Genomic DNA, 25,352 nt, shown 5'->3' on the forward strand with positions numbered 1-25,352 from the left:
TGCAGTTCCTCCAATGGCCACTAGAGGCTGGCTCCAAAAGCAAATCAATCTTCATGAACCCCCATTTTATAATGACAACTTTATAACAAAAAGAAACATTTTTATAGCCTGGTACAAAAAACAGTTCTGGTCTCTCTGGCTAACTTCCTCATCCATGTAAACTATCCAAGGGGTGAATTTTCAAATAACATCCTCGGTTAAATTTTATTCAGGTTTAAAGTTAAGCAGTCACTGGTCACCTCCTCAACTCCACTCCCTCTCCACCAATTTCATTCTTGGATTAGCTGAGAAACAGGAGGAGTCCAGCACTGTCAAGATGGCGACAGCTAAAACCACCACACTAAACCTCAAAACCCTTTATCAGGAAACCTGCGGGTGATGATGCAACATTATTTTTTACAGCCTGTGGTCACTACTGCATTACCAAACTTGTGTATTTCAGACAGAAAACCGACATGAAACAGGCGACAACATGCCAAAATCATTAAAATCTCGCCCTACTTAATTGTCCACCCTGTTACCCCGTTGTGTCATTAAAAAGGCGTGAACTTAATAACTCGAGGAAGTGAAGTAAGAAAATGTAAACTTTATTGCAACTTTGTCATTCTACGTTCTCTGATTTACAGAAGAGAAAAAAAACAACACTTGTAATGGCACAGTCATCGTAATATGTACATTGCTGATTCTGCAATAATTCAGACACTCGTGTGGCCTCGACTTAAGAGTGGCATATTAAGGCGCATGGTTGGCGCAGTCTGTAGAGGGAAGGAATAACACATCAAAGCTTTTCTTGCAACTCAGAAGTGAACATACCACAGCATTCCATAAAAGCATTAAAAGGGGAACTAGAAAAGCTCCTCACATGAAGGGCTGTGGGAAGTCACAGTTTGTCCGTTGTACATTCTGCTCTGGGAGAGATTAAGACGTCAGTGTGTTCACAACATACTGCGTTGCACTAAGACATTTGGTGATCTGATAAGCTTCATTAGACCTGAGTGTTTGAGTTGATACAGTAAACTTGTTAGATCAAAGTTACACAATCAGTTCAGTGGTAACAGTCACTAAGCGATAAGTTTCCCGAGTCTGTATCATCACTGCTGGCCAGTTAAGATTACCTTGTGAAGAACAAATCAATAAAGATACGCGCTGACAAAGAGCACTAGCTAAAGACATGTAGAGCAATGCGTCGTGACATAAAGATTACATTTGTTCATGGGCAGACTCTGAATATAATCACAAAAAGAAAATCTCGTCTCATTCGCTGAAAGCATTAAGTGAGGGTTCAAACAACATTCTGACTCAACTGAAGAAAGCGATGGAAGTGAGTGTATTTACAAAGACAGTCCAAGCAGCAGGTTAAGTCAAGTTACACACAAGGGCAGAAAATGAACTATTTGTGAAGGATTCTAAGAGGTGACTACTGCAACTCTGTGATTCTTAAATATTAGATCAACAACTTCTTGTAAATCCAACATGGTTGTGGCTTTTTTTTGTCTGCAACACTTAGAGAAGCATTTGTGTATGCTGGTTCAGCATTTGGGGAAATAAGCTTATTAGATTTTTTTGATAGGAGCTGATGAGATGAGAAAACTGCCACATTCTCCTGTGTGCCTGCTAAGCTGAAAGTCTACAACCAGAAGACAGTTAGCTTAGCATGGAAATTCGAGGGTTAGAGAAATAGTCCACTATGTAACACAATGTAAAATTGCAGCTTGTTGTTTTCACCTTTAGGCTTTTTGCACAGATTAAAGGTGGAATATGGGATTTTACTGTAATATAAAATACACACTGCCAAATTCAGTCAGCATGTCTGCTCACTGCCCGACTGGTTTTCGTGCACAGACCTGATGCTGCAAATGGGAAGCAAACTTCAGCTGGGAAGAGGAGACGAAGGGGGAAAAGGGGCAATTGGAGCAGGAGGATACGATTCAATAGGTGTTACCAGCGCGCATCATCCCCATACATATGGGATGCTTGGGACTGACTCCACCTTCAAGATGGTTAGGTAAATTGTTCTAACCCCATTTAATGCTCCATTATTCAGTCATTTAAAGGCAGTGTAGACATAATTTAGCTCTTACATACTGCATGTATATGCATGTACTAAATACACATAAAGAGGTGCAAAGTCTGGTTCAGTAGAGGGGATGGAGGAGGTGTAGGTCACTTCCATATCAAGGCAATAACACTAATTTTAAAATTTCATTTGTTGTCATTCATTTGATATTTGGTTATATTAAAGAGCGTAGCAACACTGCATTAGTCATTTAATGAGTAATTAAAAAAAGAGCCACCCATTTCAAAGCCCTTGTTACAGCAGGTTAGTAAGAAGGTAAACTCTAATCTAACTTCAAATATATGCAAAGGTACAATGACAGTGGCTTGGCCTCAAGTTCGTGTGGTGTACAGTACTAAGGGACATTCAGATACATCCAACAGTGGTATGTCGACAAACTATGCTAAGAATATGTGCGAAGGGGTCATAGGTGGTTGTGTCAGATGACTTTGTAGCGCAATGAAAATCCATAACTTGAGGTACATTCATAAAAACATCAGCCCGTTGGCCTGATAAGTTCAAGTAGAAGCCTTTCCAATGAGTGAGCAGGACGTACGGTACCACGCTGCGTCTGTCTCTATATGCAGCTTTCTGTGATCTAATTTCCTCCCAGTAAGCATTTCCCTAGAAAAAAAGCCCTTCCAGTCATCTTCCTCTGTCTTTCTATATCTTCATTTGGTCTTCTTGAGAGATTCAGATTTGTTTAAGCAAACAAGGGGCTTGCTTTGTTCCTCCTTATCAAGAGAGCCAGCAGCGACTAAAAATTTAAAGACTGTAGAAATGCAGTATGTAAACACACAGATTTCTCCGGAACTATACAAAAAAAGAGAGAGAAAAGCAGAACGGATTAAAAAGTCCGGAAACAAATCAGCCGAGAGGTAAAACCGATTAACAACTTTTTTTTAAAAAAAGGAAGAAGAAAATGTCACAAAAGAAAAAAAATTAAAAACAAAATCATTTTGAACTGTAAAGTGCAAGTATAAAAAAAATCTTTCTACATATCATCTCAAAGCAGAGCCTTGAGACAAGGTCTTTAGTGGAAAAGTGCAAGTTGAGAACAGCACAAGTATGTTTTTTTTTTTAAAAAGAATTTGATTCAGAACAGTAATAGGATAAGTCAGGTGACTCAGTGGATCAGTCATGTGACTCAGCTTCTCCGTAAGAAGACAGCCACGTCCTCCAGAGCGACGGGGTAGTCCTGTAGAAACGTCCCCCCATCGAACACCTGTGCGTTCTGGCTGTCCTGCCACTGGAAGCCCCCGTCAGGTAAATAAATATCCCTCTGCACTGCGCCCTTCTCCACCACCGGCGCCACCAGGACCTGAAAATAAGAAATCAGATTGGTTTAAACAATCTAAGATGTCAGTGAGATTGTACACTTTCATTAGCAGGACATCGAGTTACAGCTGATGTTGATTCGTACGCTATCGGATGCCAAGTATATCCGATTCTGACAGAAGAAACTCAATCCCATCCCTATTAGAACACCATTAAGTCACCTCGTCTCCGATGAGGAACTGGTCATCGATGGTGAAGGTCATGGGGTCACTGGGACTGAGCCACCACATCGGCCGGTAGATGGGGTTTCCCGTCATCTGCCACTCCTCTGCATACTTTTCTATCAGCGGTACCACGTCCCTCTGGTGCGTCGCAATGTAGGTCCGAGTTAGGTTTAGCACCTACGAGGAGAGAAGAGCGTAAAATAGCATTTGCATTCTTTGTTTTCACTCACAAACATCCATCCATTATCTATACACTGCTTAATCCTCATTAGGGTCATGGAGGGCTGGAGTCCATCCCAGCTGACTTAGGGTGAAGGCAGAGGACACCTGGACACCTGGACCAGTCTATCACAGGACTACACATAGAGACAAACAATCACACTCACACCTACAGACAATTTAGAATCATTAATTAACCTCAACATGTTTGTGAGAGGAAGCTGGAGAAACTGGAGAAAACCACACATGCACGGGGAGAACATAGAAAGATCCCAGGCCGAGACATGAACCAGGGATCTTCTAGCTGCAAGGCAACAGCGCTATCCTCTGAGCCCTATTTTGCCTAAAATGTTTGATTTAATTTCATTGATTTGTGCTTAAATTAAGATATAATGAATTTGATTGATGTAATCTCTTATTACATGGGATGTATTTTAGCCCTGAAGGGTATATTCTATAAATTAGGCTAAGCTAAAGTATACTTTGGCCGGGGGTTTAATGTGGCCTGTTGCACACAGATCAAAGCAATCTTAGTTTAAGCAGAAATCAAAGACAATACAGAGATATTATACTGAAATCTGTTATACGGGAACAATTGAAAGCAACACCAGCCAATGCGGATGTTCTTCCATAATTTTTTGCTTGAATTTTTCTTGGTTTTAAATTCGGTTTTTCCTTTAATTTGAACTTTTTAAATTGCAATTAGCTCAAGGACATTCTAGTTGTGTTTTTTCATAATAATTTGCTTGCTGAGCACACCTCTTTGCAAAAAAAAAAAAAAAATCCCAAATAACTTAATAATTAAGAGTCAACATGATTAATCTTTATGTGGCCTAGGTCAGAGAATACCCCTGGGTATACGTTGGCCGGGGGGTTAATCTGGCCTGTTAGACCGGGATGCAAACCTGGGAGACAGTGCTAACCATCGAGCCACTCTGCAGCCCCATTCAGAACCAAACCAAACCAAAAAAATTTTTAAGAAATCTGGAGAAACTGTAACCAATGAACAAAAAAACATTTCCCAAACTAAATCATCTGTCGAAAGGATTTCAAGAAAAATATTGACGACGAGGTCTGCTAAGGACATTTGTGCCATCGCTGCACCCAGACGTACAGACGGAACTTAAGAGCAGCCTATTGTTGACTTAGTGGCTTTAACACTGTCCAAGTCTTTCTCCTGTCTCCCTGTGGCCAAACTGGTCCGGCATTCCTGCAAGGGTCACATCCTCCTCAGAGTCCCATGACAAAAACAAATCTCGACCGCATCTATAAAAAATGTATTTTTATGAGTTAGGATTGAGAACATTTGTAGGAATGAGCGTGAATGGGAGCCAGGGTTTGAGTGGATCCTTCTCTAATTGAGAAGCCAGGCATGTGTGTGGGTTTGGGGTTTTACTGCTATTTGATTCCAGCGCGGCCGCTGCTGTGACCTGTCTATGACTGACTCAAGTCTCACACGTTCTGGAAATAAAGGTGCACCACATTCAAACTTCAGTGAAACGCACATAAAAGAGTCGTTTATCATGTGCGGTACTGAAACGTCTCCTCGGTCTCACTTCATCTGGGTTTATAAGCTGAACCCCATGCAAGAGACCAAAATGGAAAACATTTCTGCTGTCAAATGTCTAGCTGTCCAATAGGCCTATTTTTATCTTTGTCACGCAACGCAAGTCACAACCAATACATTTTGCTGCCTTCGTCCTCTCTGAGCGGAAAAAAAATCCAGTCGATCACTCCCACTCTGTCACACTTGTCAATTACTCATGGAAATCTTAATTGCTACAATAAAGTATTTTTCCAAGACTTGTCCTCAAATTCATTATCATTCCTGCTGAAGTGGCCCTCGAGAGTGAGAGTGAGCCATAAATCTAGAATAGGGATTGTAATTCAGAACAGATGGACTCCTAACCACAGGTGAATGAGACGAGGAAAGGCGGGAAGGGCAGGAGAGGCGAAAAAAACCCAGAAAATGTTCAGGAACCTGAGCTCTGGAACCACACTGTCAAAAGTATCAATACATATCACCAGAGAGTGTAGGTCTTGTTTTCCTGCTGCATACGGTGAATAGCATGTTCCTGCTTTCCGGCAGAGGGACGGTGTTTTATCCTGCCAGGTCTGACTTTTGAAACACCAGGTCTAAGCAGCTCTCAGGCTCCTCTGGTAAAAACATCGGTGGGAACTTCTCAGCACTGACCCTGAAACCCGATGAGAGGCTGCTGGGTCAATAAACTACTCCTCTAATGTCTTTTTTCATAAGCGGTGTGCGAGCAGGAACGGTAATCTCCTGCTCCCTTTTAGAACATCTAATCGGCAGCATTCATACCTCACTTCACTTGATCTCTCCGCTGTAAATCTCCACAAGTGAAAATCTCTTTAACAAGTCTGGAGAAGAAGAATGTGAACCTGCAACGTTGCCGTCACTGTATTTACATCTAATGTGGATGACGCAGCTGTAATGTCAGCCTGATGTTGGTCTGTAACGTGTGTTTGGTTTATACCTGGTCCTCGCCGCAGACCCAGGGCGGTGTGTGGAAGCTGATAACGGGGAGGAAGGCTGCGATCTCCAGCCAACGGATGAACAACTCCTCATCTGTGATCAGGTCTCCAGACAGAGAGCCACCTGCATGGAGAGAGAGGGATATGTACAGAGCAGAATGAAATGAATCAAATATTTAAGAATTACGTGAACTATATGACTTGGGAGACACGAATATATAAGGAGCAAATCGGCAAAATTTTGAAACATCTGTTTCAAAAAAAAAAAATCTTTCATTTTCTCTGAAAAGCCTGCAAATGAAGGCAAGGTTCTCTGTTTAGTTGGTGTTTTTTTTCCTATTTCTACACACTACAGAAATAAAAAAAAATGGAAAATTGTTCTAAAAAAGTTTTTTAAAAAATTCTAAAGCAATTCTGTAACATTCCGAAATAGTTAAAAAAAAACACCAAAGAACAAATTGAAAATAAAAGCAAATATCTGTAATGATACTTCTAGATGATTTAAATACAGTAAAACTCTAACTTGTTAATATCAACATAACAACACATACTTTTGGCTTATTTTATTATTTTTATTGGATATTATTTGTAAATTATCAAAACAGAAAAATCTGGAAAATAAAAGTGCAAAAAGTAAAAATAATTTTAAAAAATCTGTTAGAAAAACAATGCAATTCTGTAACATTCAAAAACTAATAAAAAACTAATTGAAAATAACAGCAAATATCTGTAATGATACTTTTAGATTATTTAAATATAGGAAAACTGCAATTTTTCAGTATCAACATAACACATATTGAGGTGGCTTGCTTTTTTAACAGTTTTTTTCTGTGATTTTACTGGATATTATTTGTAAATTATCAAAACAGAAAAATCTGTAAAAATAAAAGTGAATACAGTTAAAAACAGCTAAGCAATCCAGTTGTTTTTTTTTACAGTGCACTATTACATTAAAAATATGCGGCATATCATTTATTTTGTGAGTGATTTATTCAACTTTTTTTGTTTGGATCTGTCTTATGTTAATTATTGGTGTTTCATAGTCCTGTGTAAGTTGAGGATCCGTGAATAAAATGCGAAAGAAGAAAACAATGATTCATGGCACAAGAAAAACAAACACCAGTGCACCTAGCAACAGCAGTGGACGAGATACAAAAGCGCAAAATTAACAGTCAGAAATGTTTCATGCCTGTGCTGTTGACAGCTCTCTGATTTCTGCACTTCAAAGCAAATCATTTTCTCTCAGCTGTCTGTCTGTCTGTGATTCACCTTCACAAGAATTTAGAACATTATCGGAATACACTGGAATCCAGAAGCTCAGGCACGTTCTTTTCTTTTATCAGTTTCCTTACAAAGGCAGAATATGATCATACTTTTAGAAGTGAGAAAACTGACCCATTGGCTGTGGTATTACCTACTGCATCAGGAATGAGGAAGTTGTATCCCAGCAGAGTGTGGTGCAGCAGGGAGGGAATGATGGCCCTCAGGCCCATCGGGCTCCAGTCAGACTGCAGGGGGGTCATCCTCACAAACAGCGGCTTGTGGCTTGATCTGCAACACAGAAGGAAACACAATAAACATGAGACTGACAGAGACGTCCATTAATAGAAAATGCGGCAAAGATTTGGTGCTTGGGTTTTTTTTACCGTGTCCCTGCTGTCATGATGGTGGAGTCTCCTATCCTGGTGGCCAGGTCAGCCAGGTGGGTGATGTACTTGTCTCCACTCAGAACCTGTGGAGGTCGCAGGGACTGCTCCTCGAACAGATTCCCCTCACCCCCCTCCAGCAGGACGTACTCCATTCCTAAATGGGCCTGCAGGGATCCCACCCTGTCCAGAAACCAGCTCACTGCTCCTGGGTTGGTGATGTTCAGCTTGACACAGAACTTTCCTCGCCACTGACTCATCACAGGGATCTGCAGGAAGCACGGAGGGAAGCAAATCGATTTTATTTCACAATATATAATTGAGGGACTTTTGAAGTTCATGGGATATATCTTGCATGCATTTTTAATAAAAGTAATATATATATATATGTGTGTGTGTGTGTGTGTGTGTGTGTGTGTGTGTGTGTGTGTGTGTGTGTGTTTTTACAGGGTTAGGGTCATTTATTATGGAAACAATAACTTATTAATAAAAAATGACTGGATATTACTGAAATGTCAAATAAATAACAGTCCAAATTTAATAACAACCACCTTCTAATTATCTAAACAATGATAAAATGAGCTTATTCAAATGTATTTTTGATTGTGTTCTTTTTACTGAGTTGAGATAATCATGACAGATATTTCTTTTCTGGCAATATATTACATTTATATGGAAAACAACAAATTGTATCTGTGTCCGAGAAATCACTTTCAACTAAGTCACCCATTACAAAAACACCTCTCAAGGAAGTGTGTTAATTCCAGATCACATGACCTGCTCCACATGATGTCATTTCCTCCTGAAGAAAAGACTGAAAGACTCCAAGGCTTTCTGAGTTTTTTAATATAAAGTAGTGTGTGAGTCAAGTGTGGATTTATCACATGTCAACATGTTTACAACAATATCTTTAGAAATCTTTCAATCTCAGTTTTACTCAGTTTAATATATAATATTTTAGAAGAATCTTTCTCTAAAAATGCCATGTGCTGTTTGGTTATATTCGGCCATGCTGATTCTAGGCCTGAAAACAGCAAAGATGTCAACTATGATGCAAATAGTCCAGCAATTATATACTGATCAAATGAATTCCTCTTTGGTTAATCAACTCATTATTAACTACAGTGTCTCTGCTGTTGCACTTATAGATTTTCTAGAATAGATCACATTCACGCTGCTCTGTTTTCTATCCAAATGGAAGGGGTGAATGGAGTCTGCAAAACAGATGGAAAGTATCCATTATGAAAAAACCTCTGTGTCTGGTTTCCTTTTCAACCAAGTAGAGCGTTCTCTTACATTAAGGAAAGTTCATTGTTATGGACACATGACATGAAATATGTTTTCCATGAATAGTTGAAGCCCAATGGGGATAAAGTGGATGTTTTTCTGTACTTAAATCTGTACCCAAATCTGAAATGAAACAGAGGAACCTCATGTAGAAAGCTCAAACGTAGATGACCGTGAAGACAGACAGCTAAGTGCTTTGCAGGATGACAGTGCGTCTCTCGTGTCTCACCAGCTGTCCCTGAGAGGCCGAGGGGAGGCTGAGCCAGTAGGCCTCGGTGCCGTCCACGAGGGAGGTGTGGAACTGCGTGGTGTCCACGCCCAGGAAAGGGGACAGGGTGATGGAAATGTTAAGAAGCTTGACAAGTGGGAGGTCCCTGGTCAGTCTCTTGGACATCCCCCTTCTCCTGCTGTTGAGGTAGTCATGGTCCTGCAGAGAGACACAGAGACACACAATGACACCATAGAACTGCACCAACATGGCATGTGGGCACTGAAAACATGTGGCTCTGACGATATGACCTCTGTCAGAACCATTTGACATATAATGTAATCCTCTGGGATTTACATGTTCAACTCAAACAGAGATTTCAGATTACATAACATATAACAAAACATCTTAAGAATATAAAGACTGACTCATGGGGGTGAAATAGCTGTAGGAAGAAAGGGTAGATTAGCACATATTGTGTAATATCTTTTTTTTATGAGGTACCATTTGTCCTGCATTTTTTCTGAAAAGAACAGAAAGAAAAAAGCTAGAAAGAAGACAAAAGCATAGAGCTTGATTCTGCAAACAGCTACTTAATCAAGTTTAGAAACAAAAGAAACTTCTTAATAACGCACATTTTCCAGTGCCTGCAATTCATTCCAAACTAACATGGAAACTGGAAAAGAAAGGTCATAGTGTGACTGATAATTTATGAATCCTTGTAAAACTGGAGTGAAAGAGAGGATCATTGTTGCCAGTCACACTTGTTCAAAGCCTTACACTTCACAGACAACTTCAATTCCATAAGTTTCCACGCAGGACTGTACGCTCCACTGGTTCTTTATAGCAGCGGCTGAGGGGAACGGGGTGATGTGGAGTCAGCAAAACTGGTGCTGAGTATCTTTGATGTACCAGAAAACTAGGAAAACTCTTGTTCACCGCACAGTATCCACTGGCTGACATGTGTGTTCCCCCTTCTCTCTCTGTGTGTCCTTTCACACCTCCTGAACTGGTAAAGGGAACATACTGTTACCATTGTATATGTACATAAGGAGATGCCTGAGCTTGACCTCTGCGATGGACTGATGGTGTGAAACTCTGCTGCCTTCTCGTCTCCAGGTCAGATCACAGCATCGAGCTGGTGTCAGGATCACCTCCTCCAGTTAGCCTTGGCTGAGTTCCCTTCGAATCTCAACACACCCAATTTTTCACCATCCTACAGTTACCACACTCGGGGCAACCTGAGATCTATTAGGAGAGGCTCTGTTTGTCTTCCCTCAACTATATTTGTGTTGTAATGGAACATCAGCAGGTGTTGACACAGATCCACTTCACTGTTTCCATGCGGTTCGTGGTAAGAAGGTAACCGGTTAAATGTGAAACAATAACAGAAAGCATCGCAACGAACAGATAAAACATCACACAACCCCCTCGCAAAGGCTAAATAACTTTAAAAATTCCGGAAAACATACAGAAGAGCTGGATAATTTACATTTACAAGCTTTAAGACATAATTCAAAAGGTTCTTGTAGGTATAGTCTGCACTCTGTGAGACTAATTTTTCAACATGAAGGCAAAAGGCCCAAAACCTTCTTTTCTTCTTTTTTTTTCTGCGCTCTGACATTTCGGTGAACCTGTCCTCCCTCCTTCGTTCCCCGCCTGTCTCCACTGCTCTGGAGATCTACTTAAGAAAACTCTTTCATCTCTTTCCCTGGCCAGTTGTGAGCCTCTGACCGATGAACCCTCACCAGTTTCGCCGCTCCGGCGGTAGAAGAGGAAAAGCTGCACGGAGTGAGAAATGGCTGGAGGAAGAAAGGATGGACCTGAGAACTAACAGCAATTTAGATACGCATCACAGATCCAGCCACTTGCTGATAACTTTAAAGGACATTGTAAAGGAACCATTATACAAGATAATAAATAAATAAAACTGCAGAATATAACATTTTCTTTATGCTAAAGCAGGCCGTTAAAAGATTAATGGAAAAGCGGCTACTGATTGGAGAGTGGGAGTCAGATGATTGAGAAATCTGTGCTGGCAAGATGGGATTGTTTTCTTGTTTGTTTTTCATTTACATCTTTGGGTCGAATAAAGCGACAGAAAGAGGCCATTTTGAGTAAGTAAAAGTGATGCATCCCTTTTAGCCTCGGACTAGATTGAAATGAATCAAGAAAAGCGGATGTTTTCGCTTCCTCGGCGCCATCTTCATCCAGCAAAAGGCAGTGAAAATGTAATTCTTTGAATAAACCTCAATGTGCTGCAGATTTTTAAGGTATAGGAGATGGTGTTGAGCATGTACCATGTCAGAGAGGAGGGTGGTGGAATGTTCGTTGAGGCTGATGACTCCCTCCCCCAGCTGGTGTCTCCTCAGACGGTTAGAGAAGGTCCTCAGCTCCCTCTCCACTTTCGGCCCTGAATCCACGTTGGCGAGCAGCTTCCAGAACGGCAGCCTGTAAGGACACACAGAGGGATCACGGCGGATGGGGCTAGATTTTAGTTTATGGCTTGTAAAGTTTCAATCGGTGCTCGCTGACCCGAGCACACTTTGACTTATTGCTATTATGACAACAAGAAATAAAGGAGAGGATCATGTCTCTAATCTCAATCGAAACTGAACTAACCACAGTGCTTTCATGTTGGGCAGCTGCCTGCTGTGCTCGGAGAGTTGTTGCACCGCTTCCTGGTGAGCAGCTTTTACGTCGCGGGCCACACACACCGTGTACTGCAGAGGGAGACGCTCCATACTAGGCAGTGACTGCAGGCAGAACTGCTGTCTGCTGTCCACTCCGAGCTGCAGGGGAATATCAGGAGATACAAGCACCGCAACACCTGCATGGTAGGAAGAAGGAGACAGGAGAGGATGTGCGACATTAGTGTATTACATCACGCTCGCCGCTTTAGGGATAAGCACATGGTGGAGTATAAAGTCACTGATGCAAGAGGACGATCAGGTACTTCAATTAGTTTCACAGTCGTCATTAAAGTCAAAAAGCGGCGCAAGTAAGACGGTCCATCGCAGATTCCACTTATATGACATAGTGCGAGAGTGTTACTGAGACCGGGATGAGGATGACGGATGGCGTGTTGTGGGAGGTAGAGTGTAGGCTGTGTCAGCTGATATTGCTCCACTCAGATGTAAGAAAAACACTCCCTAGAATGAGATATAGCAGCATGCGGTTGGATGAGTTTACCCTGGGACTGCTGGCAGCTTCTAAGTAGGCAGGTTACACTGCACAAGCAACGCTGGAAGAGTCAGGCAGCCCGGAAAGTCACATTGGTCGTGAAAGTTTGTTCATTTTCTTTGCTGCTCTGTTTGTTTTCTTCTCTCTTTATGACAAATGAGACAAACTAAGAAGAACACCTGTGATTAAACTTGTCAAACTTCTATAATCTTCCAGCTAAGAGGCTCCTTTGTGCTCCTCTCCCACCATACAGGCCTTCAGAGGCCGTGTGAAATTATCAGATTCTGCATAGAACAAAATCGTGTCCGCAGATGTAGTTGCCCTGCAAGGAATGCCTTGTCCCTCTCAGGTTACCCTTACCCTCATCACTTCTCCCCCAACCTGACTCCCACCTTCTCCCTCCCCAGCTTTAACTACCTTCTCTTCCTCTCTGCTTAGCTGCCGGTCTGTCCCATCTAAGGTCAGTATCGATCGGCGCATTCAACCCGGACTCCGACCCTATTTGCTCGAGCTCCTGCACAATCTCCTCAAAGTAGCCAAAATTGGATTTAAGATATCTGGCTGATCAATGAGCGGATTAGACAGTCTGAGACCTGGGTGTCCTTGGCTCACGTCAGCCTTCACCCTCTCTGGTTTCAATGAGCTTACTGTTCTCATGCAGGCTGGGACCATGAGCGGGCCGGATACACATATACCAGTTTATAATCAGATTAATAGTTTCGGCGATCAGAATTTAAACACCACGTAAAGCCCAGCGAGGAGCCCTCAACCTCAGGGTAATTCTCACGTGTTTGCAACGGATAATGTCAAAGAGATACTGATAACACCTCAGCTGCCTCTCACAAGCTATTAGGTCACCACCCGCTTGTTGCAGATTCATGAACAGATAAATGTAGACTTTTTTGTTATATATATATATATATATATATATATATATATATATATAAAATATTATACCATGCATATAAGTTCTGCAAGGGGTACAATTGTTAAATGACATTTTAATGCAGCAAAGGTGCTACTACCATGGCACCAGACTATATACGTCTCGTGTAAAGTGCAGCAGAAAGTGGGGCAGTGGAGAAAATGTTATAGCTTTATGGAAGGATGGAGGAGGAATGCAGGCAGTGGAAATAGAGGCACCGAGAGTACACCAGACACCGAGCAGCCCTGTAGAATGATGTGCAGATACAGTAGACTGCAAACAGTGTGTTTCACCAAAGCGCACACGTGGTGGAAAGTGGAGTTTAAGTTTGCAAGCATGACTTCTGGAGCCATATTTACTTTTTATGGGAAATGACTCTGCAGAGGCTCAATGAAACGCAAACGTCCGATCCAAAACTGTGGTACCTATTATTCCATTTCTGATTAAAACATGCAGATTTGAAAGTAAAGTATACTTGTCTTCTGTGTTTAAATCATTCAACTCAGAGCACTTTATATGCAACACGATGGATATCCTGATGAAAAAACAAACCTAGTCGTACAAGTGTTGGGCTTTGTAAGACACATCTTATCACTAAGAGTCATTTAAAGAAAGTGAAGTAGGTTTAGAGCTTTGAGTTACAGCCAGTGTGAGGTACCCAAGAGTAAAAAGGGAAACGAGAGGGGTGGACCCTATTTTTAGAACAATTTCTTTAAAATTCCATGCTTCCCGTGAAATATTTTCCACTACCTCTCAAAAGTGAAATTACACGCCTGACTCAAAGTATCCTCTCACCTTCAAAGCATCAGCAAATGTAAAGATGAATGAATTTTAATGGGCAGATCTGAATGATTCGACACACACATTCCTCAATTTTACAGCTGCTGAGCGAACACACAAATCAAATAAGCCCTCACACGCGTGTCTGCATACGCACATTCGCACACACTTTCTTTAACGGGGAACTGTAGACTTCCAAGAAAAACAGAGCAGGACTTATAGGACCATAAAGGTTCTGCACTTCCTCACGCTCTGTTTGAGCTGAACGTTGGGAGGTGGCAGCGGAGGTGACCCCGTGCACCTTCTCAGGGGTCAGGAAGGTTTTAATGTGGTGTCTCGGCCCTCGGAGAGTGGCCGGTCTGAAAGGAAAACGCTGCCGCCCGACTCCCTGCTGCTGCCGGCCAGATGGGCTGCACTCCTTTACCCGTCATATTTATACTGTTATTTATGACACCCGTGCACGCTTACAGACCTGACTGGGATTATAAAAATGTGCACTCGAACTCTAACTCTCTCTCTCTCTCTCTCTCGCTCTCTCTGTGTGTGTGTGTGTGTGTGTGTGTGTGTGTGTGTGTGTGTGTGTGTGTGTGTGTGTGTGTGTGTGTGTGTGTGTGTGTGTTCAGGCATGTATTTCCTTAACAATGGAAATTTCGTTTCTGAGCCCAACCTCAAGAAATTGATGGCCACAAAACTGGGATCTTGCCACGGTAGTAAATTTCCAATCCCACTTATTGAAAAAATAATGAAACACTAAAGAGACTTTCTCTGCTCTACTCCTATCATCAATCAGTTTTATTGTTGCAAGTGTGAGACACTGTGTTCTGGACAAACATCACACATAAAAACGTGTCTTTCTCACCAACAGTAGATTACATGATTCCAGATCTAAATACTTGACGGCTGATGTAATATAAGATGAGTTGAAGTTAGTTCATATTAGGAACTAAGCAGAACTGACCGGCACAGACAGGTTACATGCTTATGAAGGTGACCTGATGCACACAATAATAACAACAGAGGGAAGAAGCTGCTCCTTTCTTTAAAGAATCTCTCTCTGATGGAAGCTACAAAAGGTCGACGGTGGAGACTTTTGCGGGGTGACTTTCGAACAGTAGCTGCCTCATACAGGAGATGACAGGCTGCTTTGAACAAAGCTTCAGTTGGCTAAGTGAGGCATTCTTGAAGTGTTTCACGTCTTACTTGTCCAGGAGTGTCGAGGTTTCGGGGCAGCTGCCCCCACAACCTCCTGTCGACCTCTTGAGCAACACGGAGGGTATTTTGGTTGAGCTTGTTTCCCTACGACAAATAAACTTTTATTTCCTAAGTTGGTATGAACACAATTAAAGTGCTCACGAAACACTCAAAAAGAAGCTGTTCAGAAAAATAAAAGAACACATCCAGGACACTACTGGATTGTCTGTGATGCGTGTAACTGTTAGGTATAAGTTTTGTTTAAGCAAGTGGTTTCAATTAGATCTTAATAGTAAGTATTAAGTCCCTCCACCCTCAACTATGCACATGTATGTTTAAAAAGAAGACAAAACTCATGGACCACTCACTGACTGATTTTTTTTCTTTTGTGGTTTCCTTCCTTCCTGTGCTATTTGCTTTCCATGAAGCACCACAATGAGAACATGTTTCTCACTTGTTGTTCTCTTCCTGGTCAATATAAAGTTCAGTCGTATCATATAAAGCTGATTGAGTGTCATTATCCAAAAGGGGGAAACTAAATCATGACGGTTACATAACTTTTATCCCTATCTCTCTGTTGTGCTTGGCTGGTTCCCTCTGACATACAGAACAACAAATGAGCAGAAGCAGTAAAGTATCATCTCTCACGGAAAGACTGAGTCAGAGATAGAAATAAAGAGAAAAGGGGGGACATAGTGAAGTGAAGGGGAGAGAGAATTATGCTAAAATGAAAAATGGCAGAACGGGAAAGAGAGTTTGCGTGCATGTGTAAGATGTGGTTTCATATCTTTAGGAATTGTCCTGCATGAATTATGTCAGATTCTATCCTGTGATGTTCCTCTCCTAAAGGCAAGCATGAAAAAAGGCAGCTATAAAGAGACAGGAGATAAATTACTGTCTGACTGAGCAACAGCAGGGTAAAGAGATGTCAGAGTTCAAAGTTACAGCTATCACGTTTATTCATCGCAAACAACACGAGTCCTTATTTGTACTGCTGGGTTTGGAAACCTTTGATGGGAGCTTGGTTGGTGTAAAGCGTCTACATACGGACCACAGAGCAAGGGCGCCTTATGGGGACAATTAATGCTCGTATTAGAAAAATAGGAGAATGGAAAAAGCTATAAAACTATATTTGAGAACAGAAAAGCTGGCGAACATGCTGCTCATTGTGTGCCAACATCCTGGTTAAGTGTAACATGTATTCTGATTGAAATTCATAAAATATATGTGTTTGGGTGAATGCACTAAATAAAAGCTGTTAGATGGCTGTTTTGCTTACAAATGTAAAATTATTTATTTATGTTCTCTACAGTGTAATAAAAAAAAAAACCTGATGAGTCATTTTCCTTATTATTCATAATAGCAGCATTGTTCTTCTCTTTGAAATGAGCTATTTTTTTTTATCCAGAAATAACAACAATGCTGTCGCTAAAATGTCCATAAGCTCTGAAATGTTACGCTTTTATCCTGGGACAGTTTTGAGATCTGAAATTCCCATCATATCTATTTACCTGAAAAAGTTGCATGAGCACTGAAAACAATGACAGGTGTTTTACTTTATTTCTGGCTTTTATGGAAAATATTCTCCCTGAACTGAACTACATCTATCTAGGCTATAACACAAAGATTGTAAGTCAAGAAAACATCAGAACCAGAAACTTAAGAAATGCTATATGGATAAGTAATTATGTAGTACACTATTAAAGTCTTTATTCAATAGAATGAAGGCTTTAAATTTTAATTTAAATATAAAAACATGTAAATATGGTGCAGATAATAAGACTTTTAAGACAAGAAAAGCACCCAGAGAACGCAGTACTTGCACTCCACTATAGACTGTGTCCATAGTGGATGCACCCACAAACAAAATAACTTGCGTTGAGCACAAGCATGTGTTATGCATGTGTACGTTATGTACGGATATCGAATCGCGTGACCTAAATATGTAGCGGGAATGTGGCGGCGGGAATTGATGGGACTCGGAAACACCCCCACAGTTTCATCAGTCGTTCCTTGAATCATTTCCGACAGACAAGTCCCGATAAGTCCGTTGTAGTAGGATCACAATCATGTTTTCGTCAGCAGGCAGCTGTCGTAATGTTCACTTGTTGTCATAGTTTCTGTTAGAAAAATGTGGTGTGTTATACTGGTAAGAACCTGAAGCTGCTGAAAAAACTGCTGAGTCAGACTGCCTGATATCACTCAGTCATGAGGTCATCACACGCTGAGCAGGAATCATGAGAATTCGTGACAAAGTTTCCAACTGTCGTATAACTTGTATAAAAATGTGTACTTCAGAATCTAACATTAAGAGAACCCTGTACCTCTCTGTGAGGCTTGTCTCCTGCCTGCAAGAATTAAAGAAACTCCGCTTTGATTTTGGTGACTCTGTGTGTCTTTCAGAAAATTTCTCTGACAGTTACAGTGACGCTGTGCCGCTATCTCACAATGATACGGAAATCTTTAACAAATCCGTGAATCCAGACAATAAGCCGCCTTGTGTCATTTCTGACCTTCCTTGAAAATTTCATCCAAATCTGTTGGTCAGTTTTGGGTGTTGCTAACAGACAGACAGATGGACAAACAGGCGGTCAAACCAATGCACCATATAACTCATATGTCACAAAAAGTTCCTTGGTGGAGTAAAAATGTAGATTCAGTTACTGAAATATATTTATTTGATGCATGTACTTCAAATGCAGACCATCACTAGATACTGTAGAGAGAAAAAAACAATAAATGAACAAAACCTTTGCATCTTCAATTTGGTTTCACTTCCTATTTTAGGCCAAAGACAAAACTTTCATCAGGTACTGAAGCCTCCACTTGTCACGCTGACTTGGTGCAGTAACTCACTTCCAAAGTTTTGCTTCGATATCTGCATGTCTGCTCACATTTGCTCACTAAAGCCCTGTGCAAAATCAGCCATCATCGCAGGTTGAGTAAATGTCAGAATAAGCTTGAGGAAGCCTTCTTCTTAAGAGAGGATGTAGCTACACTGATATCTAATCTGTCCTTAGTAGCCCGGTTGTTTTTGTATGGATAAAGACAGGTGGGACTCTGACAAGTTCCTGCAGTTGGCAACACTCTCAAATGTCACTCTGCTGCACGGTTGCATATATCTCGTCTCCGGTCTCTCTGCTTTACTTTTCTACTTCTTCTTTGCTGCACAACTCTCTTCGCCCTAGATTTCAGCCCATCTGTCTTGCTCTTTAACTGTCCCCAGGAGTTCTCTTAGGTCAGTAATGGCAGTCGCAGGTCCATATTGCCCAGCACATAATTAATGCGCTCCTCTGACTAACTAGAGTCAGTGAAGACAGGTCTCAATGCGTGCACCTCGCATGTACAACAGAAATATCGTGGTCAGTGGGTTCAAACAGCTGCGGCTATTACATTAAAACTGCAGCGTGTTTGTTCCCTCAAAGCAGATTGGGGGAAAAAAGCAGCATCACAGCTCTGATTAAGTCTCTTGTGCCAAAATGCAGATTTGTCAGTCCATTAATCATTAATAATATTCACCAAAATCATCAATGACATGTGGTGACTTTTACTTTTTATTACCGTTGGAGCACTGCCTTTTCCTGAATCTGTTTTAAGGGAAAACATACTGTCGCTCTTTTTTTCATCCAAATGAAACTCAGGAGAGGTACAACAGTAAACTGTGAGTTCAGCCGGAGCATCGCAACGCATTTGTGGTCGCCAGTGATGCAAACTACACCATTACATTGCAAATGTCTTGTATGAAGTGCATGCATCACGATTATGACGGCATTCTGCGCAGTGCACCCACAGCTAGCTTGGAAATTGGACGAAATCATAATAATACATCAAAATTGGGTTTTGAGTTGCAAATGCTAATATGCAGTGAATATTTACACTTGTTTATGCAGCCATACTGAAAGCTCAGTCTGTGTTTTCTGTGCAATTTTTCTTGGAAACACAACAATTACAGCCACAAATGCGGCTATAAATCACACTATGTCTTCATTTTACATTCTGCAAGTGATGCCTGTTGCTGCATCCAATTAAATTTGGTCGATTTACATGAAAAAATAATAACCTTTTCACTGCCAAAACCAGGAAGAAATCAATAATCTGCTTAAGCCGTCACATGCTTGCATAAACTCTCAATTTCCCATAATGATCTTGTTTACTATCCACCCATAAATGTGGATATTTTTTCTCCATAAAAGCTGCTATAATTGTTTCCTGTCCCACCGCTGTTAGCTATAACAATAACACATTTATGACTCCACCATCATGCAGTTTGAAATGGGACAGCGGAGGTTGACGAGTGCAGCTGATGTATTCTGACATCCTGATGTTTTCGGATGAGGGTGAAGCGAGAGAATTGGTGTTCACGATCTTTGGATATGGAGAAAGGAGAGATAAGTTACAAATAATTGGGTTCCAACGTGCCATGAAAGTATATTTCCAGTTCCCCTTCAAGTTGCTGCAGTCTGGAACACTCCTGATGATATTACTTGCATAAATTGGAACACTTTGCACAATGAAGAATCATAAAAAATCGTGTTTGAAGAGCACAGGAGCACAGATGGTTGTGAGATTATTTTGGCAGGATCCTGGAGCTGCATGTAGGATATTGTCGATTATTTATTCAAGGCAACTAACCGATCTGATGTGCATAATTGCAACACGCATTACAAAAAGCAACAGAACAAATGGAACGTATAGCCCTAATGGGTCGGTAAACTTCTGGGAAGTCCCTCGTGCAGCGTGCAAACTGTTTTGAATGCCAGTAACATTAGAAGTCATTCATCTGTGGTATAATTCTTAGCACTGAAGCAGCATCACTGGATCACCTCTGATGCTGCATCTAGTAATTTCAAAGCACTCAACAAGTCTGACAGTTAAACTCTGTTGTTAGTGGAGTTATACAGCGATATAAATATTAGTATTGGAGTTCTCAGTTAACTACACAGAGTGGTTATGTTGCTGGCAAATGAGGCAAACACATAAATGTTTGCTTTTAGAGAATTAATGATGATGTATGACGGAAACCTAAAGCACGCTGAGAAACTAAATCTGATCTCGTACTCTTTTAATTTCTAACTCATGGGCTGTTTGTTGTGCATCTGCGCCATCCAAGTTAAAGGAAACAATATAAAAGCAGCCACGTGCAAATTTCAACACTGCATAAAACTGATTCTTGAACTTTAAAGGAAGGCATGGAGTATACGAGTATATCTTCAGTGCTCCAGCAGGCATCGCTGTCATTGCAGAACATCAGTTTGCTATGTTTGGGGCTATGTACAGTATGTGTCTGTGAGTGGTTACTAGGCAACATTCAAACAGTTGTTCTCATCGGGATTTCATCTCATCTGTGTGTGTTTTTTCTTTTTTTCCCCCCTTCGTGCAAAGCTAAAGAGAGAAACAAAGGGTTACAGGGTCCTGATAATTACCAGCGTCCTCTCACAAGGTGGAAAAGGGATTTGAGTCATGTGACCGTCTTGTTAAGCCTGCCACCGTTACATAACGTCCCCGAAATGTGTACGTGCGCGGGCATGTGCGCATTTGTGTCTGTCAGCGTGTGAATGGATGCGTGCGGGGTTCACTGGTAACAATCAGTGAAGTCATAAAAGATGATTGTTTGTATCACCTCGCCGGCTGATGTCATGCCCAACCGCACATGCACGGGATTCCTGAATACACTGACTGTCAAACACATTACACCTGCGGAACACACGCTGAAACGTGCATGTGCGCAAGTTAAGACTTTTCAGTCGATGTCAGATACATCGAAATCTTTCTAAGAACACAGATTGGTCAGAAAAGAAACCGAGAAAGACAACTTGGGAGTGCAAAGTTCCCAAGGTTAATGCTACACTCCAACACACAAACACATCAGACACATTAACCATTCACATCCGCTAGTGGGTTCTGCCTCCCCCCCAACTCTGCCCCCCGGGATAAAATCTAACACCACCAAAATAACCTGGTGAGTTATAAGAGTCAGCAGGGACCTCGTCCAACCTGCCCTTTTAATAGAAACAAAAGGCAATTACCCCGGTATCCCTAAGAGTTAATTTAAGATGCTAAAGGTGGTTTGCTTCCCTTTGTAGTCTAATCTCTAAATTAATAAACCCAGATGCCACAGACAGCGTTGTGTTACATCTCTATTTGTAGGCACAGCCAACCTATCTTAGTCATCGGTGTGTGGTGCTTTTTGGGTGGGGGGACGCTGCTTCTGAAGCCATTTTTTCCCCCCTCTCAGCTCAAACACAAACAAACACTTACATGAGGGGTCTGCGGGGGTAAGAAAACACAACAACATCCGCAGGGCTTCCCTCACACCCTGGGATTCACGCCACACTTTGTGTACCCGCTGATGTGGGGTCAAATTTCCGGAGCCCTTGTTCTAACCCCGATGCCGATGGCAAGTGTGGGGAAACAACTGACCCTGTGTCATTTTAAGGACTTGGACAGATCTTTCTTCTGGTAATAGACTTGGGTGTGGAGAGGAGAGCTGCGACTCCACTTTTGCTAATGAGATGCTCTCAGCTGATAGCGAATCTGTAGAGTGATGCAAACGACCTCTCACCTGACGAGCCCAGGAAGTAGCGCTCCAGGGCCGAGCCGAAGCCGGAGGGGTTGTCCTTCAGGTCGCTGACGATGAAGGGCTGCATCGTGGCATTTTGATCGTTGATTGGCCACGTCTGACCACGGACGCTGGCACCGCCGTACCAGGACACGTTGGTCATGGAGAAGCAGTCCTGGGGGAAAACAGACGGACGAACATACAGGAAGACACAAGTGAGAGACAAAGATGCAGGAGCAAAGAGAGGAAAGTTTACATTTAAGAAGACAGGAACTAGATGAAATTGATGTGAACTGCAAATTTAGAAGATCTGAATCAGAAAACGTTTTATCGCGAAATGAGTTTGCACACACAAGGAATCTTTCTTGGTAACTGAAACTTACAGTAAAATTAATTAGACAACAAGACAGCAGCAGAGTTAGTAAGTAAGTAATAAATATAATAATCTAAATTAAATGTGGGCTGCACAGTGGAGTAGTGGTTAGCACTTTCGCCTTGCAGCAAGAAGATCCCCAGTTCAAATCCCGGTGTGGGCCTGGGATCTTTCTGCATGGAGTTTGCATGTTCTCCCTGTGCATGCGTGGGTTTTCTCCGGGCACCCCGGCTTCCTCCCACAGTCCAAAAATATGCTGAGGTTAATTGGTTACTCTAAATTGCCCGTAGGTGTGAGTGTGAGAATGATTGTTTGTCTGTATACAGACTGGCGACCTGTCCAGGGTGTCCCCTGCCTTCGCCCGAGTCAACTAGGATAGGCTCCAGCATCCCCTGTGACCCTAGTGAGGATAAAGCGGTATATAGAGGATGGATGGATGGATAAATTAAATGTAAATTAAATGAGAATTTAAAGAGCCACATTTGACAGTAATGGACAGAAGAAAAGGCTCTTTCCAACTTTCTTTTACTTTTTGAACACTGCAAATACACACAAACATTTAGGGATACAGTTTTTAAAGCTTTTTAAAAGCACACTTATGTTGATTTCATAAATGACAGAAATTAGAACAATTTGATCTTAGTTTTAATGTTTCTAATGGGAGTTCACAATGTTTCACTTCTTAGAGGATGGATACATCTAATATTGATACTACATTTTATGGTATATATATCTGTACATCAGTGCCAGTGTCTTGTCAGATTACTGCAAAAATGCACTGAGCGGCATCTGTGATAGCTGTTACATGAGACTGTCTAAGAAAGTATCTCACACAGCAGAGGATTGAATGACAGAGAGGTTTTCTAAGAGAAAGCTTCCTCCTCAATCTTTTCAAACTCCTGGAAGAGAAACTCGCAGACTGGAAGCTCATTTATTTAATGTCAGCAGAATCTGGGCTCCGTTAAGGAGTCTCAAAACAGGTGCCAAGTGGTCATCTGAGAGGCACTGGGCAGGATTTTGGAAATTAGGAAAAATAAAGGCGACTTTGGTTTGGAAAGGCTCTCTCTGTGAGCAGTCGCGCCACATGACAGGGAGTTATGGCGAAGGAATGTTCCAGTGGGGACAGATTAACCTCCCCAAACGTCGCAATAGTTAAATGCCTTTGATAATTAAGCCAGTGGGGGGAAAGTACAGTAAGTACTGTGTGTGTAAAAAAAAACAATATGCATAACAACTGTGACAAAGCAGATTTAACACGACATGGATCCAAGTCGGTGCAGTTAATTCGAGGGCTGTAAAAAGGGAGAAAGGGATGAAGGAATCACGCAAACTGAGGACTCAAATGAATCCCTCAGACGTCAGGATTCTGTGATATTTCATTCAATTTAACAATTATTCATGCTGGATGTTAAATCCAACGAAAACAGAACTATTAAGGATAAATTGTAGTTTTATTTTTGAATCACATAAATGATTAAATTACAGGTCTGCACATTGCATCCTGCAAAAATGCACTTTTAAAGATATAGTTTACAATGAAAAGGACAATTCCACTCATTGTTGAAAGCTACATCTCCTTCTAGTCTTTTTTAATGCAGTCTTGAGCATTTTGTCTGAACAGGTGGTGGTTGAAATCAGTGTGGGTTGACCTTATAAAACAGCTAAAAACCTCGTGTAAGAAAATTAATGAGATTGTTTAGATTCTTCCGCCACTGCTACATTTTACAGACTACTTCAGCGACAACAACACGCACCCAGTTAATGGCAAAATTAAGAAATGGCAAGGTCCAAGCGTAAAACATGCGCAAAAACAGCTTTACGCACAACACATTTTTGCGCACAATGACACTTTTTGCGGGCTCTTGAGTGCACACTGAGCAGCAGAAACCTCACACTGAGCAGCAGAAACCTTACCTTCAGCTCCACATGGCAGTGCACCGGCGTCCAGCTCATACTGTAGCACTCCGTCTCCGTATCCTCATTCACCTCCAGCGAGATCTTCACCTCGGCCACCGAGTCCCACGTATAGCAGAACTCGGTTTTATTAAGCCAGCACAGGTTCCTCACGAAGGGAACCTCGATGTCGGGGTTCCCCACGTTCCCGACGTCAATTTCCACGTAGGTCTTGTCCTCCGTCAGGGTCTGTATGACCAGCGAGTGGGTTCTCCTCTCCCAGATCAGTCCGCTAAAAGTGCCCCTGAGGATCCAGTTTTTGTTGGGCTGGTCCACCACTTGCCAGTAAATGATCCCGATGGTCATTACAAAGAAGACGGCCACCCCGAGACAGGCTATAGCTCCTTTCCAGGTCTCGTTCATCTCCTTCAATCCCGTGTCCCATGTTACCTCTGGGATGGGGCTAGGGTTCCTATTTCGAGCGTGGGGCATGTTGTTTTTGAGATCAGCAAAGAATCAAAGACAAAAAAATGCTGTAGAAATCTCTGTGCGTCAAAGATCTCTGTTGCTTCATTATGTCATGGTGTTTTCAGTGAGGCTACAGTGTAAACCAGTCTACTCATTATCTTTACGCCGTTCACACTGCTGTGTGTGTGTGTTTCTTTTTTTGCGCAATTGTGCCAGCAACAGAGACCTGTCATGTGAAGAAAGCTGTGAGATAAAGAAAAAAATATCCCTGCGAGGAAATCAAACAGTATGAATGAATAATTGGACTTACCACATACTGCTGCTGTTTTAAAAGAGTTGGATTTGTAAATTGCATTGGCTGCAGTGAGCTCATGAGCAGCCCCAAGCCGGGTTTGGCAGCAATGCCTACGAATAGCTCCTAAGACGCTGTCTTGCTCGCCCTGCACTTCATGACGTAACGCCGGGTTGTTTCTTCAGAGGAAAGGTAGAGAGAGGGAAACGAGGGGGTCAAGAGGGTTTGGCAGAGTCTCGGAGTTGCCCGTCGGGGTGAGGAGGCCACGGGCAGC

General features: G+C 41.8%; 1 protein-coding gene across 2 annotated transcripts; it reads right to left on the reverse strand.

Moving 5' to 3' along the window:
* Positions 1 to 566: 566 nt before the first annotated feature.
* On the reverse strand, positions 567 to 25,352 carry si:ch211-236l14.4 (SITS-binding protein). Of its 2 annotated transcripts, none has more exons than XM_051952581.1 (11): positions 25,097 to 25,352; positions 24,340 to 24,790; positions 22,056 to 22,227; positions 12,037 to 12,244; positions 11,715 to 11,865; positions 9,436 to 9,633; positions 7,920 to 8,188; positions 7,688 to 7,824; positions 6,276 to 6,397; positions 3,556 to 3,735; positions 567 to 3,377 (listed from the first exon to the last, which is right to left on the reverse strand). In XM_051952581.1, the coding sequence occupies exons 1-11, from the start codon at positions 25,099 to 25,101 to the stop codon at positions 3,204 to 3,206; spliced, it is 2,067 nt and encodes a 688-aa protein (XP_051808541.1). In that variant the 5' UTR covers positions 25,102 to 25,352; the 3' UTR covers positions 567 to 3,203. The 2 variants fall into 2 exon arrangements, with proteins under 2 accessions (XP_051808541.1, XP_051808540.1); XM_051952580.1 differs by having other exon boundaries at positions 24,340 to 25,012; positions 25,097 to 25,351.

The sequence above is a fragment of the Acanthochromis polyacanthus genome, chromosome 8 (assembly GCF_021347895.1).
Source record: "Acanthochromis polyacanthus isolate Apoly-LR-REF ecotype Palm Island chromosome 8, KAUST_Apoly_ChrSc, whole genome shotgun sequence".
NCBI classification, from domain to species: domain Eukaryota; kingdom Metazoa; phylum Chordata; class Actinopteri; family Pomacentridae; genus Acanthochromis; species Acanthochromis polyacanthus.

Bases quoted from the DNA above. Each gene is read 5' to 3' on its own strand.
- si:ch211-236l14.4 (XM_051952580.1), bottom strand. From the start codon at position 24,810: ATGCCCCACGCTCGAAATAGGAACCCTAGCCCCATCCCAGAGGTAACA. The intron at 7,825-7,919 runs GTAAAAAAAACC...TCTGTGTTGCAG, and splicing joins ATCATGACAGCAGGGACACG to ATCAAGCCACAAGCCGCTGT. The intron at 3,378-3,555 runs GTGACTTAATGG...TCTTATTTTCAG, and splicing joins AGTTCCTCATCGGAGACGAG to GTCCTGGTGGCGCCGGTGGT.